General features: G+C 46.4%; 1 protein-coding gene across 1 annotated transcript in view; it reads left to right on the forward strand.

Moving 5' to 3' along the window:
- HUNK (hormonally up-regulated Neu-associated kinase) overlaps positions 1-25931 on the forward strand; it is a gene marked incomplete at its 5' end in the record, with an annotated part of 94177 nt that overhangs the window by 53955 nt on the left and 14291 nt on the right. The window contains 4 exons of the mRNA XM_084231080.1: positions 2147-2282; positions 13558-13685; positions 19626-19761; positions 24657-24819. Coding sequence (XP_084087206.1) covers positions 2147-2282; positions 13558-13685; positions 19626-19761; positions 24657-24819 — 563 coding nt within the window. The remainder of the gene's footprint in view (positions 1-2146; positions 2283-13557; positions 13686-19625; positions 19762-24656; positions 24820-25931) is intronic.

Below are 25931 nucleotides of genomic sequence, written 5' to 3' on the forward strand. Positions count from 1 at the left end.
ACAAGGGAAAAGGAAATAAGGAAAATGGATAACTCAGGGAGAAAATAGGGAAATAAAGTCTTTCATGCGTCCTACCCGATCCGCCAACCTGGAAACCCAAAGTCACTCTCAGAGCTGGCCGGACGCTGTGAGCTGGTGGAGAGCCAAAATGGGGGGGACCCCTCAAAGCCCATGTGTCTGCCTTTTATATCCACCTGGCTGCTGAACCCCACCCTCAGGTCCCAGCCACCTTCCCTTGGGTGGTGATGGGATTTGGAGTTCCCAGTGTCTTTGGCTTTGGCCTGGGGTGGGGGTGGAGTCCACAAAGCCTGTATGGAATTAGCTTTAGGACATCCTTTTCCCCCTAACAATAGGACTTATTTATAAAACTTTCCTTCAAATGTTACCCCAAATAATAGCATATTTATCCATGCTGCGCCTTCCATCTGACCATAGTAGGTCTGTTTATGCCTTTGTTTCATTAACAATCATTTTGGTTAATTTCCAAGTCCACAGCATATAAACAACCACCTAGTTTAAAGCGAGATGATTTTTCTTCTAAAATAGTCACCCCTCCCCCCTCCATCTGCAGGGAGTCTGAGACCAGGGTCTTCTCACCCTGAGGTCAGAATCTAGCTCAGATTCTTGCTCTTCCTAGGCAGTTATGTGGGGCCACCTGGTGCTGGCTGGGACAATGGGGGGTGGCGGGGTGTGGAAGGAAAATGAGTTCAAGTAAGGGTGGGGGTTGAAGAGAAAAGGGGCCAAGGAAGAGAGGAGAAAGGTTAGGACAAAAAAAAGATTTTTAAAAAGTGAGCTTGCAGCCTCCCCCTGGTGGGTGTGCCATTCCCTGGGGTGGCGTCTGCTTCCTCATCCCCAGGCTCAGATTCTGGGGGACCTAGGAGTCTCTGGAGCTATGCTTGGATGGGGTTCTATTTGGAAACACTCTTCCATCATCCAGCTTCACCCAACGACAGCGACAGTCAGAGAATTTTTACAGGTGCAGCTAAAGTGGGGCCATGGCTGTGAAATAACGTCCTGGACTCATAACAGCCCTCGCCTGGCCCATCTTTCTCCTTTCCTGAGCTCCCTTATCCATAAAAATCATGCACTTTGCAGGTGGAAACATGTTAGAGTCAAGGAGAAAAGCCAGTAATGAAATTCGATAGGAATCCTGCCAAGGATTCTGTGCAAGAGAGACGAGGAGAGGAGCCAGTTTCTGACGGCAGCCCTTTCTCACCAGCCCTGTGGGCTGAGCGTCTTCTGTTTGGGGATGGGACCCATAATATTTACATTGAAGTTCAAAGGAGGACCCAGGATCTTAATTCTGAGATCAACAAAGATTGAGGGGAGATATCAGATGAGGACATAACACTAACAGCTCTCTAATTACCTGTCAGTTACGGTATCCTTAAGATCAAAAGTAAACAGGGCACCAAAGGCATAATGGACCCCGCCTGGCTTTCCTGGCTTTCCACGCTGTGGGCTTTTCTCTCCTCTCCCCGTTGCCTTAATCATCCGAGAACAAAGCACAGCTCTGAGGTCACTGAGTCTAGTCCTCAGTGCGATCTTTCTGGTGTGATTTTTCCAGCCAGCACTCAGCGTTGTCTGATTGGTGAGGTGCGTTTTCATGCTCCTCGTCAAGTCACTATAGGTTACTACATGCACTAGGAGAATTTTTAAGAGACTTGCATGAAATGAAAAAGTCAACGGTGGGATGGGGTGCTAGCTGGGGTGAGGCCCACACCAGCCAGAGAAAAGGGATCGCCCTCCCATCTGGCCTCGGGCAGCCTGGCCGCTGGCTCCAAGACCCTCTGCTCCTTCCCGCTTGCTGCCTCAGTCCTAGAAAGCAAAGCTTCTCTTTTTCCTGGATGACTCTTCCAAGATTTGATGAAAATGTTTTGGTTCAGCCTACTTTTAGCTCCGGCTGCATTTTACAGGGAGGTCGGATCTCAAATGTTTCCAGTTAAGCCAGGCAGCGACCGCCCGACATTCCTTTGTCGTGAGACCCGGGTCCAAGGTTATGGTTCGCAGCTGTTGGTTTTCCTCTTGGATGCTAAATGAGGTGCTAGCTTGAGAAAATGTTTCTTTTCCTGCTTTAAAAAAATTCCTCCTCCTTTGTATCCAGAGTTTTCTAATTCAGAGCCGGTTTATCTTCCCTTCTTTGCAGACTTTGGTTTGAGTAACTGTGCAGGGATCCTGGGCCACTCCGACCCATTCAGCACGCAGTGTGGGAGCCCTGCCTACGCTGCACCCGAACTCCTGGCCAGGAAGAAGTATGGCCCCAAAATCGATGTCTGGTCCATGTAAGTCCTCATGTGTATAAGATAGAGCACTCCCTCTGTTTCCCTTTTTGACGTCCTGTGAAATGAAGTTTGAGTGTCTGAGGAGAATGTGTTACATGACAGGCTCAGGGGCCTCCACACTGGGGTTCCCAGGTCAGTTCTCTACTCTCTCCTTCTGGTCTTTTCCCCATTAACCTCCAAGAGACCTTAACCGCAGCCCATTTTAGTGCTGCACTCCGGCAGCTCGTGATCTGGTTTCCTGAGTCACCCACCTCTTTTCCTCGCCTGAAGCCCTCACATGGCCTTGCAGCAGCACCAGAGTAAACACAGTCTGGGTGCTGGACCCTTGCTCTGGGCGGGACTGGCCGCTGCCCACTTCCCCGACCTCTACCTGCTATCCCGCCCTCTGCGGCGGTTCTTCAGACTCAGTGGATGCTGCTTCATCGTCCCCATCTCTGGGCTGTGTGCTTCCTGTATCCTTTCCTGGAATGTCACTTCGCAGTCTTGCCAGTGACCTGCCCATCGCCACGTGCAGGCATCTGTCACTGTCACCACTGCGGAGGCCCTGTTTGCGTCACCAGCCCACAGGGTCCCAGGCCTCTGCTGTCTCACCGTTGTCATTTCCTCTCCAGCACCCAGCATGGTCTGTCATTTTCTTGTTACTGTTTGTTGTCTGTCTCCCCATTGGAAAGGGGGCTGCGGAGGCGGGGAAGGGGCACTGGCCCACATCACCATTTCATTCCCAGTGCCAGGCGTGGCACACTTAAAGCATATTTGCAGAAGGAAGGAATGATAGGTCCTGCGGGGCCCTGGTCAGTGAATCCAGGTCTCTCGAGGTCTCCATGGTGCGCGAGCCCCTCCTCGCCATCCGTGAGTGGGACAGGGGACCCTGCAGAGTCACAGCTCCTGGGTCAAGAAATGGGCCCTGGGAACACAGACTTCGGGATCCCGATTGAGATGCAGAAAGGAGAGATGTGGGGGGGCTCATCTGAACCGAGGGCATGTGATCCAAGTCACCTCCAGAGTTGTTCACTGTCTCTCCACCTGGCCTATGTTAGCTGCAAGGCCTGTTGTAGTATCATGCCATTCAGTTTGTGTGGTAACCCCATTAGGCCGTTATTCTTGACTATCGCTACTTCACCAAAGAAGAAACTGCTCATGAGACATGAATAAAATGTCCCAAAGTCACAGAACCACTATGTAGAGCTGGGATTGAACCAGGCAACCTTCCAGGGTCTTGCGATAAAATACCCTTACTTTTTTTTTTTTTTTCCCCCGCAGCTGTATGCATACAGTTTTATTTATTTATTTATTTTATTTGAAGAACATTCTTTCTTTTGTGTTATTTAGTTTTTATGACTTAGCTACAGCACTGTATGTGAAGGTTTGCAGCACCGTCTATGATTCAGGGGAATGAATAGGGTCAGTGTCCATCACCACACCAGAAATCCCCATACTTGAGCACGTACTTGAACACTTGGCTTTGCCGGAAGCCATTCTTCCTCTCCTCCATGCACCCTTTAGCTGACTCCACACCGTTTCCCGCCTCTGGGATGCCAGTGGGCGCCTGCCCTTGCCGGCACTACTCCCTTCAGCCAGGGACATCTTGCCTCAATGTACCCTTTCCCTCTGCTTGAATTGGATACATTTCCCCTGGGCAGCTCTCCTGCTTCCTGTGTCACCCCAGTCCCTGCTCTCTGCTTCCCTGACCCTCACCCCTGGGGTCATGGCACACCACCTGCACCCCTGGACTGCAGACTGAGCAGGGACTACCGGGCCAGAGCTTCTTCCACACCTGGCAGGGGGCCCATGGGAGGGAGGTGTGAGGAGTCAGGGGAGAAAGGGAGAATGAAGAGGGAGAGATTTCATCCAGGTGAGCAGAAGCTAGGGGGCTAAGGGCTGAAGTAGGCAGAGGAAGCACACGGGGGGGGGGGGGTGCGTGGGATTTAGGACATTCTGGGTAGAGGGTCCGGAGACATCAGAGACACACTCTCCCTGGAACCTGCTGGCCTCGCTCAGCCAGAGGGTGAAACAAGTTAGGCAGGAATCTGCTTCCACTGCTGAGTGCTGGGGGCTAATTATCCTCTCTGATCCCCAGGCCAGTCTGTGAGTCTCTTCCCCCTTACAGGTAGGAAGGCTCAGTGGTTAGTGTGGCACAGAGGCTCTAAGGGGTGGCGTGGGGGTGCATGCAGGGTGGCCCAGGATGCCTTTTCTTCAAGGTACCCCGATGGCTTGACCAGCACCACTCATCTGGCTGATCCAGAGTCTTCAACATCCTTCTGCACACAACCCTCCAGGCAGGGAACGTGGGATGAGACCTGTCCTGGCCCTTCATGTTTTCTCAAAAGTGCTTGGGCACGACATCCTCCCTCAATACATGCTTATTGAATGGATGAATTTGACTTTCTTCCCTTAGCACTCAGGAAAGTCGTCTACGCTAAGTGGGAGGCTGTGAAAGGGGCAGTTTGTTTACCAGGAATAAAGGAAAGGATGGAGAAGAATGGCGACTCCAAAAATTGAGCTTCAGGGGTGTCATGTGGCTATCACAGTCGGCTCCTGAGGTCCTGCTCTCAAGGGCCCTGCACCAGATGGTATTGTTGCCCGTCGTCATGGTGACAAGGCTCGGCCTGCAGTAGGAGACCCCTTTCAGTGCATGAGTGGTAAAGCAGGCGTCTCCCCAATGTGTGCAGGGGCTGGTAGGAGGAGGGGCGCTCATGGGCTGTGGCAGCTGTGGGAGAGGGCCCACGCCTCCACCCCACATGGGCCCCCTGTTCCCGCTGCCAACTGCGGTGGGCCCACACCACTTACCACGTGACACACGGGCAGCCCCGGCCGTGGCAGGCAGCCCCGTCAAAGGACATTTCTAAGCTCAGATTTTGTTCCCACCCCTCTGCCAAGTCCTGTGGCCTGGGGGAGGGTCCAGGTGTGAGAGGCCTCGTGAGTACAGTAAAGGGACCTGGTGCATCGCATCTGCCCTCTCCCTACCCATTGACCAGACTCAGTGGCTCCCCCAGGAAGTACTGTGGCACCGCGGGGGTGGCGCAGAGGGGCAGGTCGGCGTGTGTCCGACAGCAGCTAATGTGGGTTAGAGCCAAGATTTGACCTCTAGTCTGTCTCTTAATCCTCACTCTCTACAGCTGTTGTTGTGCTTTTTCTGTAGGGTTTACATTCTGTTGGGACAGTCAATGTATTAAAAAGCCGTAAACAAAGTATGGTAACTGCTTTGGAGGAAGGAAGTGGGGTACAGGGAATGAGGATGGGGGTGGCCTCTTAGGGAACTGACCTCAAAATCAAATCCTGAGGCGGATTCAACAGGATTCAAATCCTGTGGGAAGAGGAAGGCTGCAGGCAGAGGAAATAGTGTATGAAGGCTGGGAGTGGGGGCGTGGGAAGGGTTGCATTTTACCCTAAGAGTAGTGGGGAGCCATTACTTGTAAGCAGGGGGGTAATAAAATGTTAGGATTGAATTGTGCCCCCCCAAAGTTGGAGTTTTAAATTCCAAGCATCTCTGAATGTGACATCATTTGAAGAGTAGGAATTTGCAGGGGCAACCCAGTTAAATTGAGGGCATAAAACCCAACATGGCTGAAGTTCTTATGAAAGGGGCACTTTGGACACAGAGAGACACGGAGATCGCCATTGACTACAAAGATGTCTACCAGCCAAGGAGCGCCGCCAGTGGCCACCAGCCCCCAGAGGCTGGAGAGCAGCGCAGGCCAGGGTCTCCCCACCAGCCTCAGAAACGACCCCCTGTGTCTTGGGCCTTGAGCCTCCAGACCTGTGAGATGATACGTTTCTGTTGTTTAAGCTCTGCCCTCTAGGGAAGGTCCAAAGTAACTGGATGAGGACAAAGTCACCGCTGGAAATCCCAGTACCCACTCTCCTTCCCAGGAAGCACAAGCCGTTTCCTTTATTGAAGACACATGGACCAGATCAAGTGAATTCTTGGTCACCTGTCACCCAGCAGAGAGCAAGACACCGTCAGCGATCCCACAGAGATCACCGATGATCAGATCCTAAAATCAAGTTCTCTAGTGGCGCTGTCACTTAATGTGTGGGGCATTATCAACTGTGTGAAAACCAGAAACAGAAAACTACAAAATACGTAGTTTTGTGCCCGCTGTGGTGAAGAATGTCCCGGGGTGGGAGACCACGGGCTCGCGCCTGAGTGCCTTGTGGCGATGTCTCTGTCACTTCTGCTCGTGTCCCTTTGGGCAAAGCAGGTCTCCGGGTCAAACCCGGTTGAGAGATCAACTCCACCCCTTGATGGGGGCAGGGAGGGATAAGGAATTTGTGGCTTTTTCTTTTCAATCTTAGGCACTTATCTAAGATGATGGACTCTCCCCAACGAATGGGGGTACAGACTCAGGACTGGCTGTGTTCCCTGAACATGTATATGGTGAAACCCTAACACTCAATGCAGTGGCGTTTGGAGGTGGGACTTTGAGGGGTCTTCAGTGTGGAGTGTCATGATGGGATTTGTGTCCTCAGAAGAGACTTGCTTGCTTATGCACAAGTGGGGACAGGGTAACTAGGTGACCTTCTGCGACAGAGGAATAGCCTTCATGGGACCTGCCATGCTGGAGTGCAGATCTCAGACTTGCGGCCTCCAGAACTGGGAGCAAATAACTGTCCATTGGTTAGGCCGCCCTGTGTTGACTAAGACGACATGTACCTCCCTGCCAGTCTCACCAGTTACAGGAACGACAGAACCTCTGGTCACAGTGCGGAGACTAGAGGAGACTGTAGAGCTGGCTGAATTGAAGAAAACTTCAGAGGAGGATTTGATTTGCTCCTGATCGAGGAGGGGGATTTGCCAGTTGGCATAGAAGAGATAGCCTTTCCAGACAAAGGGAACAGCATATGCAAGCACAAGGATTACTGATGACTGTTGCTCTTCATCTTGGAGAAACCTCATACTTCAAGTCTTGTTTAAGAATGACTTTTTCACTGCTTGGGGTGCTGTGTTTGAGATCCTAGTAAGCTCTCTGTTTTGGTGTCCGTGATCACTGGCAGAATTGGAAATAGAAAGCCCAAAGAGAATTTAATTTAAAAGGCAGTTTAAAAAGACAATTTTCCCCTGGGTCAGACACTGTTATTATAAAGCATCTCTTTATTGCTGTGAAACAACAACAGGGGAGAGTTCATTTCCAAAATCAAACGCAAACTGGCTCCTCCAGAGGTTTTGGTGGAAGCATAGGATCTTTCTTCAAGACTTCTAAGACAGTTGAGTGAGGAAGAAAACCAACTTGTCTTTCGTGGGAACCTTGATGAAAGAAAGCTCTTCCCACAAATGGGGTCCCCAGGATCCTCATCCTGTAGTGAATCAGGAGTTAACAATAGAAATAGAACATTTTACCTGCTGTCTTGGGGTGGGGGGTTCTCCATTCTTTTCAGTGATAATTATTTTCAGATATGGACCAGGTATGAAAATCTTTGAAATTATCTACTTCTTTAATCCAGACAAATGAAATATCTACATTTTTATTTCCAGTGAGCTTTGAGATTTCAGACACAGAACAAAAATGTCCATTCTGGTGTATTGAATCCTTTTTTGGGGCAGACTTTTCCTTCAGAGTGCATATATGTCCATTAGAAAAAACACCTTTAACACAGATGTACTTTCTAAATTAAGAGAAGAAAAAGAAAAAGAAAAATGCCACAGCATTCTCTTGAGAAGTTTGGTCCATCTCTAAGGACCAAGAAAAGGAAAATCAAGAATGCAACATTTTTTCCAACCAAAGCTACTCTTTGCCTTCATGGGGGTGGATGAAGAATTTGTGAGAAGACCTAATGCCTCGCAGAGTGGTGTACAACACACTCAGACCACCTTCCCAACCTCATGAATCTGTCTTCTCTTCATGGGAAAAAATCTCTGTCCCCAGTGCTTTCCCTTCATATAAACTAGTTGGCCGTGGGAAGCCATCTTGTTTCCTCCTGTCTAGACCTAGGTGCCTAGGGAGAAGCGAGAATTTGTTCTAGGTCTCAGACTCTGTTTAATAAAAGTACTATCAGATATCATCAGCTACTGACTGGGGTCAGATATGGAAGAGTGACATTTCCTCTCCATTCAGGCCCCCACAAAATGAAGGCTGGCAGGAGGTGGCAGCAGGAGAAGAGACCTACGACTTCCTTCAGGGCTTGTGACTTTTAAGAGAAGCTCCCTTTAACTTCTGAGGTTTCTCAGTTATAAAATCCAACATGTATATATATATATATATATATATATATATATATATATTTGTAGCTAACATGTACCTTTAAAGTAGAAAAGAGAAAGGAAAAATTCTTAAAATCCACAAGAAAACAATTTCTTGTGGAACATGGACCACTTAACGGGTGGTCATGACATTTGAGATTCTCCAAGTGGATGGATCTGTTCCCACTCTTACTTTTAAGACTTTATACCCGAAGTTGTCCTGAAAGTTGATACTGAAAGATGAGAGGATACTGCTTTTTTTTAGGTGGAGAGTTATTTTTAATTTTTCCAAGGCCATTTCTTTCCTGTAGGACCACAGAGGAGCAAGGTGTGTCTGCAGGAGTTCTCTCAGCTGCACTCTGATGTAAACCGGGTGCTTTGTGGGGTTTTGCCCACCAGCCCCATGAGGCTGTGTAAACAGACCACCTGCCAGCATAGTTATCAGTGACTGTCCCTGGTATCTTGTTAAAGCTGCTGGCTGACTTCTCTAGGGAGACATGACTTGATGTCTTTCCTCTCTGGGATGACAGGTGATACCCCAGCTTTTCCTCTAGGAAATACTTTTGTGTATTGGGCTGAAAATCAGGACTGCCATTAAGCTCCTGACTTAATCCCAGGGTCCAGATGTATGTTCATGGTGCACCTGCCCCCTCTTCTTCCAGCTGCTCTTTGATCCCAGAATATTCTATCCCTTTGACCCCAGAATATCCCTCACTGGCCAATAAGTATCTGGGTTTTCTTCCACCCCACAATGTCTCACTCATTTCTTTCGGGTTGGAGAAACCCAAATCACACTTGCTTATTGCCCTCTTTCATTCCAGTGTCTTATTACTCCCCTCCTGTGATTCTCCAGGGCCTTGTGTCTGCTGTGGAGGGAGAAAGCCCCTGGGCCATGTTTCAAAAGACACATCAGGAAATTCTGAACATGTTTTGAAATTCCCACTAATTCTATGGGATTACCGAGGTTTATAAAGTGCATTCCACATAGTTCCCTTGATATCCTCACATGCTTCTGAAATGTCAAAGGGACAAGATTTCTCTTTATCCACATACTAAATGTGTACGAACCCTCTAGGGGCAAGGAATTAAAATGTTCAATATGGTTTCCCTTTGAAAACCCCTGAGGACCGTCTGACGATTAGTGCAGGTTACCATTATTACTTGGCATTAGGAGACAAATACAATTGTAATTTCTTTTTCCTGTTGTTTTTAAAAGTTGTGTTATGAAACAATAGGTCTTCTTCATCAGCTCTGAATTTATGCCAGGCATTGAGCACTTTCTGTGGCTTTCATTCTACCCTCAGACAACCTGAAAGGCCTAACTGCTCTTATCCACTCTCCAGATGAGATGAGAGCCTGGAGGGGAGATCTGGGTTTTTTTTTTTAAGGATTGGTGACTGTTTTTGTTGAGGAGAAACTCCTCCAAGAGAAATGGAATTCTGGAGTCAGTTTGATAAAATAATCTCTTAAGTTTACTTTATGAAGTTCGTGCTCAGCTGGCCAGACCCCAGAGTTCACTGATTGTGACACCAATTTTTTTTTTTAACAACAGGAAATGCATGATCCTTTTATTTGTTTTATATATCTATAAAAAATATATATATAAAATATATATAATATATATAAATATATAAAACAAATAAATATAAATAAACTTTTATATCTATAAACAAATATATATGTTTATCGCAAATATATATATATTTGCGATAAACATATATATTTATTTTCTTAGATGTTTGTTCATTTTTGGACCATATTTGGCTTCTCTCAGGTATGGTCCCTATAGTTATCCCACCACCATTGCACCCGGGATCCATCACCACGGTCCCTTGTGCTCCTCTGTGGCACCAGTTTTAAGGCTGACATCTATTACCTGTGGTCCCTGCCTAATAATTCAGAGAGACAATGATTTGAGATCTTTGTCATCTTGTGAAACCAGTTGACGACAAGGAGACAAACATTTGGATGTTTCCTTGAAAGTAGACGGTAGTAGAGTTGATTCTAGGACCCCAAGTTTTAGCCACAAACACCTTCAGTTGGATTCTCTCTTCATCATAACGTCCCATCTCCTGGAGCTTCTGCATCATTCAGTGTACCTCGTCTGTAACAGGAAGCTCTGTGTCCCCAGAAGATAAAGGGAGAATATAATAGGTCCATGTTTGAAGTATTTAAACTTGAGTATTGGACTTGCTTCTTGTAGAGGAAGAACATGCTTGGTTGCCCTTCATGTTGCCTTCAGTTATTTTATTTAACTTTTCCTTAATATTTAACCCTTGCCAAATTGAGCTGCTTTTATTGATGGCTCAATGCAAGAGAGACTAGATGGCTCTGCAAGTTACATGGAACCAAGTTACATAAAACCAAGTTAAATATAACAAGACTGAATCCCCCCTCTCTGAAACGTTCAAATTAACAACTTGGAATTCCACAGGCCCCGTTTTGCGAGGCTGCACATGGTCCTAGAGTAATTCCCACTGTGGGTCAACCCTCTCTCCACTTCTCACTCTTCTTGTGGCTTTCACACTTGAGTGGCATCCGAAGCACCTGGAAGGCTTGTAAGGACACAGAAGACTGGGCCCACCCCCAGAGTGCCGAGCTCAGTAGGTCTGTCTGTACTGGGGCCAAAGAATTTGCATTGCTGACAAGTTCCCTGGTGCCGCTGCTTCTGGGTGAGGGCCACGCTTTGGAACAGCTTCTTACTCTTCTCGTCAGGAGGTTTCTCTTCCACAGATACAGGCCCAGAGGCATCAAGGACAGATGAAGCCCACTGCTGCCCCTTTCTCACTAGCTTAGGACTTTCATAGAAGTGACCTGTGTTGGCAAATGCTGCCAACCCTGAAATTGAGTGTGGACCGTGGAGAGGCACTTGGCTATCTGGTGGGCAGCCCACATCCCTGGTTAGGCTTTGTGAAATGTTTTTGTGAATCACCAAAAGAAAATTAAACTTAGAACTGCTCATCCCCTGAGAATGCGTACAGGTACCTTAGTTTGAGAAACATTGTTTGACTTGAGTATTATAAAAACTAACCTGTGGGAAAATAGTATGTAAGTCCTGGGCTCTTCAGATAAAGGTGTGAATGTTAAACTAAGTTTAAGGCACCCAGAGGGACGTGAGGAGGTCTTGTTCGATCACCAGCAGGCAGGAGATGTAGGGAAGATACTGGGAAGGATTCCTGAATGGAACGAGCTGCCCTAGGGAGATTGGAAACAGCTTTTCTGAGAGACTGGTCAAGTCTCCAATAGCGACTTTGTTGGTGGAGTTTCCATCCATAAAACCTGGGGGTCTAAGGCCCTCTCTCATCAGTCTCCAAGAATCTTTGCAAAAAGGGAGTTAGCATTGCTAGCACATCTAAAACGCTGTGCATGGTAGTTTCTCAGACCTGCCACCACCCCAAATGCTTCTCCCCTCCACCCAGAACTCACTCTTCTCCTAGCTTCCTCAGTTCTGTCACTATGACCACTGTTTGTCTGGCTTTCGTGTAATTTGACCCATTCCCTTGGCCCATCCCCTTCAGATGTCCATATTTCTTCTTTGCTTTTCTCTTCCCATTGCACACATCGCTCATGTTCATTGTTCAGTAGCTGGTGCTGGGTTTACTCCCTCCATCCCCTACTCCCCACACCTGCCCCTTCCATCCACTTACCGCTGGGTCACCTTGCCCAAATCCTTGAATCACCCATCTTTTCTCGTCCTAGGAAACACGTTTCTCAAACACAGGGAAACTCTGCTCTCGATGGCTCTGTAGGTACCTTGTTCATTCTTGTCTCCTTTTCTTGGTCCATGGAGGTCGTCTTCCCTAGCCTCATGTCCACCAGCCAAAGACACATCCTCTACACTGTGGTCCTGTTTATCTCCTCTGTGGTCATAAAGCAGCACAGCCCAGCATTTCAACACCCCTTGAAAGAAAGGTGCTTATTGATTTGTTTGTTTGTTGGCTCTCTGTCCCCGATGATGCATCCAAGATGGTGGGTGGTCTGGTTCACCCTCCCCAGCACCTGCACCATGGCCTGGGGCAAAGAGTCTCTCTCAGTCAGCTGTGAGTGACAGAGAAGGAACCAGGTCTTAGCAAATGTCTGCAATTTGAGAATGATTTCTAGCCGGAGCCCGTGGGCTCCATACCTGTGGTGATCTGTAGCACTTTAATTCAGAGGCGCCTCAATGGAGCAGGGCCCCAAGGGTCTTAATTTCAATCAGTCTCGTTGGATTTGTTTTGACTGGAAATCCTATTGCCTGTTTTTAAAACATATTCCCTCAGGTGCTTTTGAGCACTTGAGACCTCTTGGCAGGCAGGCATTTCATCCCCATCAGCGAATCTCATCAAAATGATATTAGGTTTGCACATCAGGAAAATAAAACTCCTCCAGGAGGACACTGCTGTTCTCCAGACTGGCTTTGGGTATAAGCACTTAAGCCCATTCAGCAGGTATTTGGACCACATCTGAGATATTGGGTCAGGGCTGAGTGGCAGACTCGCACAATAATAAAAAATAAACATATAAAAAATAAGAGTGGGAAAGAAACCTCTCCCTCATCCTTGTCCTCCAAGGAATTTCTCTAGTTTCAGGCCAAAACAATTCAAGGGAAAGCAAAACACCAGTTTTGAGTATGAGACTTTATTTCAAAGGACTGAGCAGGGACCAAGCTGGGACATGTCCTCCTATGCAGGCTCCTGCCCTGTATTTTTTTGGTTTGGCCTCCTCCGGGCTCCACCTTGGAAACCCTACTTAGAAAACCACATAATGGCAGAACTACTTTGATTCAAATTTCCTAACATCCCCCAGGTATTTTTCACATCATTTAGTCAGGACTTCCTTCCAGAAGGAAGAGCCATGATTTCCCTTCATTAGCAGGGAGTTCTGGAAACTCTTGAAACTCCTCTTACCACCATTGTCCATTGTTCAAGTATTCACAAATGTACTTTTATCCAGGCTTTCACTTTGGCTGCTTTGATGAGATGCTGAGGGTTCTAAAAAGATGACGGTGAAGGAGTGTTGAGGTTGGCATGAAAGTAGCAGAACTGAAGCTTGGCCAAGCCCTTCCCCTCTTTGTCATAATGAGGAGGAGTTGTCTCATGCTTTGCTGTCTCTCTTTAGAGGCGTGAACATGTATGCCATGTTGACTGGGACCCTGCCTTTCACGGTGGAGCCTTTTAGCCTGAGGGCTTTGTACCAGAAAATGGTGGACAAGGAAATGAACCCACTCCCCACTCAGCTCTCCACAGGTAAGGCACCTGCCACTCTGAATTTGGAATTTCAAGATTTGCACTCTAACCACTTTGGGTCCATATATGGGGTTGCTTTTGTTTTACAATGTGTTAGGGCTACCCCATGGTTGTAGATCTCTTCCTAGTGTCAAAACTAAGATGATATGGTCTACACAATGGAATACTACACAGCTATACAAAATGATGAACTTTTGCCTTTTGCAACAACATAGATGGACCTTGAGGGCATTATGCTCGGTGAAACAGACAGAATTCATGAAATTTCACTCATGTGGAAAATAAAGAAACCAAAAAAATTGAACAAAAGAAGTAAAAAGAAACACTTTGATTATACAGATAGAATGGGGGTCACCAGAGGGGTTGGGAAAGGGGATGGGTAAATTGGGTAAAGTGGGGGGCAATTATATGGTGATGGATGGAAACTGACTTTTGGTGGTGCTCATAATGTAATATGTAATATGTTTTTTCATTATAATGCTTACATCTGAAACCTACAGAATGTTTTAAATCCATGTTACTTTGATAAAATTAAAACAAAAAGAAAGTTTCAAGAGGTTTCACCTCCCATCTCTAAGCAGGCACTTCTTTCATGCCTCCTTGATTTTTCCTTTTTCATTTCAATTCTGAACCCTGACTTCCTCCATCCTCCTCTGTGCTATGTATTATACATTTATCAAAAGGGTTTTATGTTTCCAATTGAAAAATAATTGCAGACTTGGTTGTTTTAAAACTCACATATTGTAATGCTGACTTTGGAAAGCGTGTTTACAGTCGTGTTTCTATTGTGGCTCCCTTAGTCTGTTCATTGTCAAGAAATTCCAGTTTCATTCAAGTTTGGACTGTGTTGTGATTTGTTTTTTGAGTTTTTGAGCTTATTTGAAAGCTTTTATATATAGATACAGGTTTAATTACTTGATTAGACTGAATCATCAGGTGTATTTGGAAAGTGCTCTCAAACTAAAGCTGGTTCACATTTCCATAAGCAGTTTGTATTAAGATTTAGTTTCAGATCCAGTCAATTCGTGCAGTTTCTTTTGTTTGGTTCACAATTCACTTCAAGTTCTTGGCCACAGCTTGGCCTTGCAGATCATGAAACTGGCTCCAGAAAATAAACTAAACTTCATTAAGATAAGGCATGTGACCAGAAAAATAATTATTGAATTTCAACATCTGATACATGGTTAAAATATAACATTTTTCTTTTAGTACTGTTATGTATTTTTCTCTTGAGTTTCTCAAGCATCCATAAAGCTGACTCTGAATTTATGTTTGCCAAATGGAATCCAAACCTAAATGCATTCTTGTCTACAATTACCTAATTCGGTCCATACTTTCACCTTTGTGAGGGAGGTTACAATCTCAGGAGGCTGAAAGCAAAGGAGGCATTATGTACTTGGGAAGATAAGTTACAGTTCTGTCATCATAAAAGAAATATTTCTGCACTGAGAGCACTAACTCTTGGAGTTAGAAAATGTGCAAAATGTCAAATGAATTGCTATGTTTGGATTTTAGAGCTGTGTTTGGGTTTCAGAAGTGTTGTAAGGGCTGCAAAGCCCTATGAGGAGTGTTCGTTCATTCATTCACTCCATATTCCTTACTCATTCACTTATTCCATGAGTTTGGATTGTGCCCCAATCATAGACTGGGTGCCAGGAAGACAGATGACAAAACAGTCAGTGTCCATCCAGCTGACATAGCAGCTGGGGAAACAGAAAAAAAAGAGATAAACATGTGATGTTAGGTAGTGTAAGTAAGTACTCTAAAGAAAATAAAACAAGTTAAGGAACTAGAGAGTAAAGGTAGCTTTTCTTTTAAGCAAATAATGTTTTTAAAACCCTTTTTATTGTGGCTTAACTGTAGATTTAAATGCAGTTGCAAGAAATGACCCAGGAGAGCTACCCTTTATCCTGTGTCCCCACTGATGATGCCTTGCTTAGATGTAATAGAATACTACCCCCAGGAAATTGACATTGATAAAATTCATTGGCCTAAAATTCATTTGCATGTAGTCATGTGTGTGTTTGTGTGTATTTAGTTCTGCGTAATTAATCACACGTGGCAACCACACAGTCGCGATGCAGATCAGTTCCATTACAAGGATTCCTCATCCTACCTTCTACAGCCAAAGCCACCCCGCTGCCTCCTACCCTCCCTAACTCTCAAAACCTCAAATGTTTTCTCTTTCGCCATAATTTCAAAAATTATATGTACATACAAGTATACAAATATGATTATAAAATTATATATGTTTTTAACATTTTTCACTGAGTATAATTCCCTTGAGATCTATCCAAGTTGCTGCATGATCCGTCTTGTGGGTTTTTTTTTCTTGCTGAGTAGTATTCCATGACGTGGCTAGACGGTAATTATTTTAACCATTTACCCACTGGAGGGCATTGGGTGGTTTCCATCTTTGGGTTAATATTCATGTACAAGTTTGTGTGAGCAAATTTTCATTCCTCTGGGACAAGTGCCTCCGAGTGGAATTGCTGGGTCATGAAGTAGCACATATTTTGTTTTGTAAGACTCTCCCACATTCTTGGTCAGAGTGGTGTGCTGTCCTGCATTCCCTCTCACCACGAGTGATCGGGTTCCTCTGCATCCTTGCTGGCCTTTGTTGCTATCAACATTTTTTATTTTAGCCATTCTGATAGGGATCTAATGACATCTCATTGTGGTAACAAAATTTCATGTTGACAGATAAATACACTCTTTCAGAGCGGTCTCTTTAATGGTCATAAAATAATGGAGTTCCTCTCATGGTTCATGACCAAACAGAACAAATGATAATAAGAGGATATTTGTGCCCACATGTCTAGAAAAGGCAGGTGGTGCTCACTTTGAATCCCCATGAGACTTGATCTTGCAGAACAGCTACTTATTGTATAAGTCAGGTTATGCTGCGGTAATAAACATCCCCCAAATTTCAGTGGCTTCAGACAATTGATTTTTTAAAAATTTTTATTTATACAAGCACTGGGTACAGTCAGAAGCGCAGGAGGGTGAGAGAATTCACCAGAGCCAGAGTGGGGAACAGAACAGGCAGACTGACGAAATACGCTGCTGAGGGGAGCAGCGGGCGAGTCAGGAGAGGTCTCCACGCCATGTGGGACCCTCGCCGGTGGCTGGGGATCGAACTGGTGCTGCAGAGGCTGCGGGCAGCTTCGCAGCCCAGCGCTTAACCGCTACGCCACCAGGGGAGGCCCTCTTTGCCCTTTTTGTACCCCACCCAGTTTACTCTTGTCCTTTCCAACCAGCCTGGGCCACCTTCATTCCTGAGACCATGTGTGTATGTCCCCAAATACCAGCTTACCAGTACCAAGGGTGTGGCCACTTGTTGAGTGATCATGTGTGGGTGCTTTCCTATTGTCTCCTGTTCTCATAACAGCCCTGCAAGGGAAATGCTATTTCCCCAATGCTCAGTGGGGAAATTAAGTCTCAGTGAGATGAAGTAGCATTGCTGTTTTTGAATTTATGGCAGCTTGATCCCCAAATCTGATTTTCCTATAACTCTGTGCTGTTTTCTCCCTTTCTCAAGCATAAGATGCCCATGCAGAGCCATCCCAGCCCCAATTTGGGGATATTATGTTTTGAGTAATGATCAAATAAAAAAATCCCAATTTTAATACTTGATTCACAACCCATTATTATTAACTTGATGATTCCATCACTGATACTTTTAATGACTCTCCACATTGGTTCTATCACAGTTAGTTTTTTTTTTTTTAAGGTGAAGTTTGAAGCATTTTTGCCCAATCTGAGTTGAAAATCACCGTTGCCCTTGTGAACCCACAGTGCGTGCTTTTAAAGAATTGTGCCTCATCTCTGTCACAGAGTCTGAAAACTTGAGCTCTTTGGACCTTTCCAGTTCTGTTCACTGTTCCTCCTCCTGCTTGTTGGCACTGGTCTATCACAAACTATGAATGCCTTTCATGCCAGTCATATTTTTTAGACAGTTCACCTTTTCATACTACACCTCAGTGAGGCATTTAGAGTATGTTCCTCAGTCTTCAGATCAAGAGGTTTTGCACCAAAGTGAAACTGCAGGGAGGTGTTACGTCTGTGAGGGCTGGCTTTAGTGCTGATTAAGATTTCCCAGAAGGTTCTTCTGTCATTTCATTGTTGCTGTTTTCACCTGGGAGGTGATGAAGTAGGACCTTGGGCAGGTATGGGACTCTGCTTGCACCCCTGTCCGTCCCCTCCCCAGGCACAGTGTCAAGGTGTTCCCAGAGGCCAGTCCAGACTCCAGAAAGCTGAAGTCTCACAGTAGAAAGTGGTTGTTTCCTAGGAGGATCTCAAGACCCCTGTGATGTGGAGCACAGAGAAGGAGCACCCCCTGTGTGTCTTCCCTGCCCTGGGCCTGAGCAGAGGGTCCCAAGTGGTGACTTAGAAGGCCATGCCCATCACGACTTCCCAGGACACTGGGGAATATCTTAATCCCTTTTGCTTATGAGATACCGGGATTTTCAGGCCCCTGTCACAAACTTCAAAGAGCTCTGAGGAGGTTTTCAGAGTCCCTTGGGTAGTAACGCAGTGTTTGTAATCACCAAAGAAACACATCCATCAGTAGAGATCTGAACTAAAATGACTGTGTTCAAGAGCAGTTTGCAAAGAGGCAGCGCTCTGGTTCTGAAAATAGAACAGAAACACTCATCTAGTTTGATCTCACTCCTCCGGCTCATCATGGGCTGCCTGGTGGCTGCTGCCTGGGGCTTGTTTGGGGCTGGAGGGGAAGCTACAGAAGTCTCAGAAACTTCATGAACTCACCCGCTCCCGCCCCATTCCATTCACCAGCTGCACATCTTTTTTCTTTGAGCCACGGGAGTCCTTGATGCAGCATCCCGATGGAGCTTGCTGTGTTGGGGAGTCCAGAGAAGGGTAACAGCTTCCCAAAAGAGGATCCTTTTTGGGGAGATGCTTGCTTTACAGACCACTGAAAAGCATTTTAGGGAAGTTTTATTTGGAGAGCCAGCTATAAAAACCTAAAAATAAAAGGTATTAAGTGTGTCTCATGACTGCTTTGGTACCTCCACCTCTATTTTTATTCGTTATGTTTCCAAAGGGAAACCACTTCTGCCAACCTCATCGGCTCCAGGGGACCCACCTGGAGGCGTCCTCCGAGGCAGGACTAGTGACAGGGATGTTTAGGTTGATTCCTGCCTCCCCGTGGCCTTGGGACTCTGGGTGTCACGTGGCGAGTGCCAGATTACAGGGCCTAGCTTTATGTTCTTATTTTTATACAATACCCATATAATTTATTGGGAAAGTGAATGCATTTCTACCTGTAAATGGAAAGAAGACTGAAAGGTTTGTGCTTTTTTTTTTATATCTCACTAATTAAAAAAAAAATAGTCCTATCTCCAGTTAACCCATTTTAACCTTAGGGAAAGAAAGTTCATAATTTATACACACACACACACACACACACACACACACAGAGAGAGAGAATTTCTATTAAAAATAGAAGTACATTCTAGGAACACATTAAAAGAGAAATGGCTTATAAGCAAGCAGAGTTTAGTAATAAAAGAAAAGCTATGTCTCAGTAAAATCTGCCCACACGCTCTTTCACATCATTCAATATGTATTCGTTTATTAGTTTTTATTTATTTTATTTCATTGTTATTTATGTATTATTTTTCGCTGCAGGAAGGTGCGTGGCTCCGGGCCAGGCTCACACCCCGGCGGTGCGGGCTGCCCGTGGAAGGTGTGACTTGAGGGCGACTTTGCCTCAGTCACACTCAGACCTACCTAGAAAACAAGAGTCTTCTCTCTCCTTTCTCCCATCTCTTCACACCTGCCCGCGACGCATCTGGGCTCACCTGCAGCAGTGGAGCGGGAAGGCCCCCGGCTGCGGCCAGGAGTGGGGTGCGGGGCCGTGTCGGGGCTCGTGGGGCGCGTTCTGCCAGACGTGTGATCCCGACCGTGTCTTCACAGGGGCCATCAACTTCCTGCGCTCGCTCCTGGAGCCAGACCCGGTGAAGAGGCCCAATATCCAGCAGGCGCTGGCAAATCGCTGGCTTAATGAGAATTACACCGGCAGGGTGCCGTGCAACATCACCTACCCCAACAGGTACCCGCGGGCCCCAGGGCCCCCTTCTCCAGCAGGGTGGGGCCTCCTCCCAGCCAGGCAGCTGGTCAGGATGCCAGGGAAAGCCAGCACCTGCCCGGTGCACCCGCGCCCACCACCGAGCCCAGTACCGTGCACCAGGGTGGTATAGGCAGGGCCCCAGGGCGGTGCGGGCAGAGGGCCAAGGGCATGGCTCCGAGAGCTGCATTTCCCAGAGCAGCATAGCTGAGACCTGATGGTGCGTGTGTGTGTGTGTGTGTGTGTGTGTGTAAGTCTGTGTGTCTGAGAGTATGTGTGTTTCTGTATGTGCATGTGTGTGTGTGTATTTGTGTCTGTGTGGGTGCTTGTCTGTATGCCATGTGAGATCATGAGTTTGTGTGTCTGTGCATGTGTTGTATGTGTGTGTGTCTATGTGTATGTTGTAGGTGTGCCTGTGTGAGAGTGTGTGTTGCATGTGTGATTCCTCACGCGCTCTCCTAGCATCTGGATCTGTTGGACTTGACCCTCTTCTCTTTCAGACTATCCCCTGGGGTCCTCTTCTGCTGCTTTTTAGCTCTGAGGTTTATGCCACCCTAAGTCCCCTGCCTTAAAATGTTAGAGGCGGGAAGAAGAGGCAATAGCAGGCATCACTGGCTCCAGGTGGCATTTCCCGGCGGACTTCCCGTGAGGCTTACCCTCAGCAGTTCCCCAAGAGGGGCTTTTAGGGGAGGGTCCAGGCAGGAGTACACAGCCTGGAAACTCAGGGACACCTGGTGGTGGCCTACGCCTCCGTGCCAATACTCATGGCAGAGTTGAAAGCAAGTACAAGGAAACATTTCCTACTTGTTTAACATACTGCAAACTAACCTGAGGGAGGGAATGTGTGTTCTCACTGTGGTTACTTTGGCATGAACATGGGGACCACATGAGTCAAGCAGCTACAAGCCTTGGCCCCATGGTGAGTCCGTCTTTCCTGCCCACTTGACCAAGCTTGCACCAGGCAAGAGAACCACTGCTGAAGGGGGTCCGATGGGGGCTGACAAGGCAGGAAAGAGGTGTCCTCTGTGATCGTATTTCCTTTTTGTCCCCTACCACCATCCCTTTGTCCCTCTCCTTCTTAACCTCAGAAACCTCACTTCATTTATTAATATTTGTAAATATTTACTTTGTTGAATTGTCCAGTATGTAAATGTTCAGTATTTGTTTTTGTCATTTTGATTTGCTTGACTGCACATCATTCCCTTCAACTTCCTTCCAGTTTGCTGTAGATGGCAACAGTTTGCCCTTCTTGATGGCTGAATAGTATTCCACGGTGTGGCTAGACCACATCTTCTGGATCCAGTCCTCTATTCCTGGGGTCTTAGGTAGTTTCCATGTCCTAGCTACTGTAAATAAGACTGCAGTAAACACTGTAGAGCATATAATTTTTTTTTAAAGTTAGTTTCATGTTTGGGTAGATAATTCCAGAAGTGGAATTGCTGGATCACCTGGTATTTCGGTGTGATCATATTTTCAAGGTACCCAGGAAAGTCTGGAAGCATCCACCACAACTTGGCAACAGTGCCAAGTTCTCCAAATGAGATGGGCAGGCCAGGCTCTGTCTTGGGGAGAAAGTTCTAGAAGAACTTAAGGGGTGATGCGTGGATATTCCTGGAATCTGTGCCCATGCTACAGGGCTAAATTACCCTTGCTCACCACAGCCATGGATGAGGTGGTTTCACTCAGTCGCCATATAGGATTCTAGCGTTTGACATGGGAGGTAATTTAAACAAAGCTTAGGTTACTCAGGTTACCAAGGGAACCTGGAAAGAGACTGCTCTTTTCCATCACCAGCTTGATTTGGGCCAGGATCTGAAACAGACACCAGAAATGTTACCCCCACATGAGACAGAACGAGCAGAGCTGAGGGGCCATGACTCATTACCGGTGCTCATGCCGGACAGAGCACATAGGTATGCTTCCCAAGGCAGGGCACCGGGGAGTCAGCGAGATACACACTCACTTGCTAATGAGCACAGTTAGTCCCCACACGCGGCAGCTGCTGAAATCAGTGGAGCTGGTGTTAGAAACAAGTCCCCCTCCTTGTTGCTCACAGCTTCATTCACAGAGAGTTGGGCCTTGGCGCCTCATCTTGTAGCTTTCCCCAGGTTACGGCCAGGCTTTTGTAGATTAAAACCTAAATTCAGGTTGGTTTTGCCAGATGAGTGATGCCTTTGGAGTTGGTCAGTAGCCGCAAGGCTGCACTTGAACTCGTTAGGTAGGTTGTGAAATGGTTACAATTTTGTATATTAAAGAAAATAGCAGCTCAGTGTCTTCTGTTGGTGTCAGTCCCGTTATTCAACTAGTGCTAGAAGCAAATCAATGTTCAGTTTGCAAGTAATGAAGCCAGAAATCTGAACCATTGGGGGAGACACTGGTATTTATAGTCTTTATTTCAAAAAATATTTAAGACCAAAAATGTGCTTTTGATAATTATTTTTCTGGTTTTACCAGCACATAGATGAAAGCACACACGTGGCTAGGGAAAGTGATATTTTCTTTTTAAAGTATATTTTATAAATTCCAAGTCCCAGATTTAATTATTTTAGATGTTGTCAATGTTCTACTTTTGGGAAAGAGAGAAAATAAAAGTCTGTGTTTTACATCACTTTTCTGTAAAGTCTTCTGTTAAGTTACTTAATCTCTTCCAAAAGGCAAGAGCAAAAATGTCTTTAAAAATAAACTTTTATAGTAAGTGTTCATGCTGGTCAGTCAACACATGTTTGCTGTGATCAGAGCTGGCTTCCCTCCTCTGGATGCAGACATTTTTACAAACCAGGCCTTGGCTGCTTTTCCTCTTACCTCCAGTCCCACCTTGGGCGCCTTCCACACCCACACCTGAGCCTTCTCCCTTACAGACCTGCTCCCTGCAGTGGGCAGGGCTGTTGCCATGTGCCCACCTATTGATTGGATACGGGTGTTGTTACGTGATTGTGAGCTGACGGGCCAGGAGTGAGGTTATGAGAGGTCTGATTGGCCAAGGTTAGGGCACAGTAGTGATGTGGTTGGCCAACGTTAAGACATGCTGCATGGGCTGATTGGCCAGGGGCAGAGCCACGCCACACTGAGATGACCAGGCAGTTTCAATCAATGGAATCCTCCATGATAAACCTTTAGACAAACTTCAAGAAAATGTTTTCTTAAGCAGACATTTGTTATTTTTTACCATTGGTCATTTTCTACACCCTCCTGCCTATAACTTCTGATTTTGTGACCAACAGGAGTAAGGGCAGATAGGTGGTTCCAAGCATGTTTCCTCTGGATGGCACTTAGTGAAACCTGGGAGGGAGAGTAATTTAGTTTCCCTAACTGGTGGGAGAAGAGGTTGGGAGACCTAGTCCTGACACCTGAACACCTGTGTGCCTGGCCAGTGGGTCTTCTTCATGGCAATGAGGTTGCACTGTGTGGTTTCTCAGTGTATTATGATTCTCAAGTTCCAACAAAAATGTGTTCATCCCCTTTATGGGGGCTACAGAGCTCTCCAGCCAGATGTGCTCTATTTGTCTCTCCTTAAGGGATTTAGAATGTTCTACCTGATGAGATCTGCTGCAACACCCACCCTCCCGGTACCCCTCAGCTGCTTCTTTGCTCTCCACAGCCATTCCACCATCTATTTATTTGACAGGCAGCCAGTGTGCAGCTTTCACATTTAGACCCTGAGCCTCTGAATTCTGGGATTGCTACTCTGTGACCCTGGGCAAATCATTTTACTGTGCTGGGAATACCAATAGGACCATAAGGCTATCATGAGCCTTCGCAGTGGTAGTGCTGAGACCTTAACCCCTAGGCCACCAGAGAAGCCGAGGACTGTCATGAGGACTAAATGAATGTATTTTCTCCACGAGAGTAAGACTCCACCACGACTAGTGTTTCTTTGGCATTTTATCCTGAGGAATTAATCTGCAGAACACTCTTGTGAGGAAGCTTTACCCAGTCCTCTGAGTGCTCCTCACTCTACAGCTTGTACCCAACTTCCTGTTGTGGACTTGTGAACCTACACGTTTCCTTGAAATGTGCCTGGACTGGCCCCTCTTTCCCCTGCCCCACTCATACCCACCTGAAGTGTGGGCTCCACTGACATTGAAACACAGAGGTGTTTAGGAATGAAATGTCCTGGTACCTGTGACTTAAAATACTTCAGTGAAAACCAAACAGGTTAAGTTGTGATTTCACTCATATGTAGTATATAAAGAAACCAAATGAATGAACTAGATAAAACAAAACTTTAGACTAATGATGAAATTATTGTTACCAGGAAGGTGTGGGTAAAGCAAATAAAAGGGGACAATGGGAGGGTGAAGGACTTTTAGTGGTGAATTTAATGTAGTAGAGACATGGGATGATTTATAATGATGCCCACATGAAACTTAGGTAATGTTATCATGCAGTGTTATATACTTATACACTGTAACTTCAATGATAAATAGGAAAAAAATAGATGAAGCAAGCATGGCAAGGTGTTCACACTCAGTACATCCAAGTGGGGTACATACATGATATTCTCTGCATATGTGGAATTTCTCATTTAAAAAGTCAAGTGGGTGGATGGATGGATGGATGGTGAATGGGTGGATGGATGAATGGATGGACAGTTGAATGAATGGATGGTGGATAGATGGGTGGATGGATGGATGGTGAATGGGTTGATGGATGAACGGATGGACAGTTGAATGAATGGATGGGTGGATGGATGGAGGATGGATGGATGGATGGATGGATGGATGGATGGATGAACAGTTGAATGAATGGATGGTGGGTGGATGGAGGGATGAATAGTTGGATGGATGGGCCTGATTGTCCTGCCCTATTTGTGAGCCTGTGGCCCTGGAGCCGCTCCATGGACTGGACAGGTGACCCATCTCTCTGTCTCTGCCGTGCAGGATTTCCCTGGAAGACCTAAGTCCGAGTGTGGTGCTGCACATGACCGAGAAGCTGGGCTACAAGAACAGCGATGTCATCAACACCGTGCTCTCCAACCGCGCCTGCCACATCCTCGCCATCTACTTCCTTTTAAACAAGAAACTGGAGCGCTATTTGTCAGGGGTGAGTGGGGCCCTGCGGCACTTTTCTCTACCCTCTGTGGAAAAAAGCTCTATCTCCCAAAGTGTCTCCCAGTTGTTGACACTTGATCTAAGCTGTTCATGTCAATGAAGGTGAGGCAGAGTTTCCTGAATGTGGGTTAGAACAGTAACTAAACCTGCTTCTCAGGCAGAGCTTTTTATCTGAGGTGCTTTTCAAATATCCACCCACAGAGTTAAGCCCTGGACAGAACTGTCAGAGATTCAGCCTCTTTTCCCTTCAGCTTCTCTGTTGCTTTTTTTCCCCTACTACCTCTCAGCAACGTGGGTTTCCCCATGTTAGAGGTATTGGGGACTTCTCTGGGACTTCTCTGGTTGTAAGAGTTGGAAAGAAATGCCTCTCGGACATCTTTGTAAAATATGGCTTTTACTCTACCGCATATACAGTGTCGTACCTCACCATAACCTCACACGTGAATTGAAAAACAAATAGCATGGCCTTTGAGGAAACCGCTATTCTCGTCTACTTATCCAGAAAGTGAGGACCATGCTGAGTGTCACTGGCCTGCCCCAGCCCCTTCACTCAGCCTGGGCATCAGAAAGTCTGTGCCACAATGGGGTTCAGCTGGGAGACCCCAAGCCTGAGGCAAATGGCAGTGTACCCTCATGCATTAGCCTGGCATCTGGCTTCTGAGTGTCTGAATTTGGGGGCTGCTACCACTTCCTGCCTAGGTAACCTTGGGCAAGTTACTTCCCGTGGGCCTCAGTTTCTTTCTCAAATGGGGCCAGTAACACCGTTCTTTACCATAGTCATTTCCTATGTGCCTGGCTAAAGGATTTTGCAGGCTTGGGTATCTAGGTTTTAATTTTTTGTTTTACTTTTCCATTTGTCTGTTGTTTACACAACTTTATAATTTGGGTGTACAGCTTCACACCTTCATAGTGCGCATGCTTCACTCACCTGCCCCCAGACTCCAGTGCTGCCACTTATTCCCCTTCCTCCTGCTCGCCACGCCCCTCGCACCCCGGCCCCACCTCCCGTTCCCTCTGGTGACTAGCATACAGCTCAGAGTCTGAGAATTACTCTTGCTGGGCTTTGTCATTTTCTTTTCTTTGGTTATTTATGTTCCACAAATA

This window comes from Talpa europaea (genome assembly GCF_964194135.1).
Source record: "Talpa europaea genome assembly, chromosome: 4".
Classification (NCBI taxonomy): Eukaryota; Metazoa; Chordata; class Mammalia; order Eulipotyphla; family Talpidae; genus Talpa; species Talpa europaea.